Source organism: Neopelma chrysocephalum, unplaced genomic scaffold (genome assembly GCF_003984885.1).
Source record: "Neopelma chrysocephalum unplaced genomic scaffold, ASM398488v2 Primary Assembly neopelma1_96883, whole genome shotgun sequence".
Classification (NCBI taxonomy): domain Eukaryota; kingdom Metazoa; phylum Chordata; class Aves; order Passeriformes; family Pipridae; genus Neopelma; species Neopelma chrysocephalum.
Genome location: NW_020925526.1, coordinates 2,215 through 4,682, shown reverse-complemented (window position 1 = coordinate 4,682; position 2,468 = coordinate 2,215). Strand labels below are relative to the sequence as shown.

The 2,468-nt window shown below is 55.4% G+C and overlaps 1 protein-coding gene across 1 annotated transcript in view; it reads left to right on the top strand.

Moving 5' to 3' along the window:
- LOC113960781 (maestro heat-like repeat-containing protein family member 1) overlaps window positions 1-2,239 on the top strand; it is an 8,210-nt gene extending 5,971 nt beyond the window's left edge. The window contains exons 5-7 of the mRNA XM_027670533.1: window positions 638-760; window positions 1,926-2,072; window positions 2,174-2,239. Coding sequence (XP_027526334.1) covers window positions 638-760; window positions 1,926-2,072; window positions 2,174-2,215 — 312 coding nt within the window. The 3' untranslated portion in view covers window positions 2,216-2,239. The remainder of the gene's footprint in view (window positions 1-637; window positions 761-1,925; window positions 2,073-2,173) is intronic.
- Window positions 2,240-2,468: the final 229 nt, after the last annotated feature.

The window sequence follows — 2,468 nt, the reverse complement described above, 5'->3', positions numbered from 1 at the left end:
CCCTGGAGCTGGGATCCAGCTTTTCCTGCCCATTCCCAGTTTTCTTTGCGCCTTTCCCTGCCCCTGGAGAGCTGAGGTCAGGATCCATCTTTTCCTGCCCATTCCCAGTTTTCTTTGCCCCTTTCCCTGCCCCTGGAGCTGGGATCCAGCTTTTCCTGCCCATTCCCAGTTTTCTTTTCCCCTTTCCCTTCCCCTGGAGCTGGGATCCAGCTTTTCCTGCCCATTCCCAGCTCCTTTTCCCCTTTCCCTGCCCCTGGAGCTGAGGTCAGGATCCAGCTTTTCCTGCCCATTCCCAACTCCCCCCTCAGCTGCTGTTCCTGGCTCATCCCAAGCTCCATCTGGGGCCTCTCCTGGATTAAAAAACCAATCCCTGAAATCCTGGTCATGGATTCCCATCCCATCCTCCCGGAGAGGAGAGGCAGGACCTGCCCATCCCACCCCATTCCCGGCTTCCCACTGGGAATTGTGCCTCTCTATCCACATCCCAACCAGGATGTTGGGCAGGGATGGAGTCTTTGTGCCTGGAATTCCCTTGGAACAGCTCCAGTGCTGGGAATTAAAGCCATAAATGGGCTCTGGGGCTGCTGAATTAATTGCTGGGTGTTAATTAGGGGGTGTTTTCCCTCTTTCCCCTCAGGGACTCGCTTCCTGCTTCGGGATCTGCTCCATGAATCACCTGGAGGAGACCTTGGCCAAGCTGGAGGATTTTGTGAGGTCTGATGTGTTCAAGAAATCCGTGGGGCTCTTCAGCATCTTCAAGGTGAGGGACGAGGGGGATCCATCAGGGATGGGATTATCAGGGATGGAGCATCAGGGATGGATCCTCAGGGGTGGGATCGTCAGGGATGGGATTATCAGGGATGGGATCATCAGGAATGGATTATGAGGGGTGGATTGTCAGGGATGGATCATCAGGGATGGGATCATCAGGGATGGATTATCAGGGATGGATCATCAGGGATGGATTATCAGGGATGGGATTATCAGGGATGGGATCATCAGGGATGGGATCATCAGGGATGGATTATCAGGGATGGGATCATGAGGGATGGATCATCAGGGGTGGATCATGAGGGATGGATCATCAGGAATGGATCATCAGGGATGGATCATTGGGGTGGATCATGAAGGATGGGATCCTCAGGGATGGATCATAGGGGATGGATCATGAGGGGTGGATCATGAGGGATGGATCCTCAGGGATGGGATTATCAAAGATGGATCATTGGGGTGGATCATGAGGGATGGATCATGAGGGATGGACCCTCAGGGATGGATCATCAGGGGATGGATTATCGGGGATGGGATCCTCAGGGATGGGATCCTCAGGGATGGGATCATCAGGGATGGGATCCTCAGGGATGGGATCCTCAGGGATGGATAATGAGGGATGGGATCCTGAGGGATGGAATCATCAGGGATGGGATTATCAGGGATGGATCATCAGGGATGGATCATGAGGGATGGATCATCAGGGATGGATCATCAGGGATGGGATCATGAGGGATGGATCCTCAGGGATGGATCATCAGGGGTGGATCATTGGGGTGGATCCTGAGGGATGGATCCTTAGGGATGGATCCTCAGGGATGGATCATCAGGGGTGGATCATTGGGGTGGATCCTGAGGGATGGATCATCAGGGATGGAGCACCAGGGATGGATCATGAGGGATGGTTCATGAGGGAAGAGATCCTGAGAGATGGGGTCATCAGGGATGGATCATTAGGGATGGATCATCAGGGATGGATCATGAGGGATGGTCTCAGTCTGGTCCAGAGTGGTGGTCACAGTCTGGTCGAGAGTGGTGCTCCCTGGTTCAGACTGGTGGTCCCAGTCTGCTTTGGGTCACAGTTTTGGCTTCCACCCACCCGGTGCTGAACTGGTCCCAGCTGTCCCTAACTGGGACTCTTCCCTCCCCTGCAGGACCGCAGCGACACGGAGGTGGAGAAGATCAAGAGCACCCTCATCCTCTGCTACGGGCACGTGGCCGTGGCCGCGCCCCGCGACCTCATCCTGCCCCGCATCGAGCCCGACATCCTCAGGAACATCTTCCAGTACTTCCACACCAAGGTGAGCCCTCCCCCTTCCCGAAAAATCCAGGAGTGGATCCCTGGATGGATCCCGGGGGTGTGTCCATCCCTAATGTTGTGTTTTTCCCCCGCTTTGTTCAGGTTCTGGGGATGAAAGTAGAGACCAAGGTACAGAGTGAGTGAGAGGCGCTTGGCTCTGCTCCGCTCTTCCCTGGCTTCTCTCTCTCTTCCTCTCTCTCTCTCTGCCTCTTCCCGCCGGGATTTGGGGGATTGGGGGGAGCTGGAGGAGCTGCTGCTCCTCACCCCGGGATTCCCAGGTTTTTTCCATGCTGGGGTTGTTCCAAAACTCCCAGCAGAGAGGGATTGGGAAAGAACTTCCTGGTGGGATTGGGGGGAGCTGGAGGAGCTGCTGCTCCTCACCCCGGGATTCCCAGGT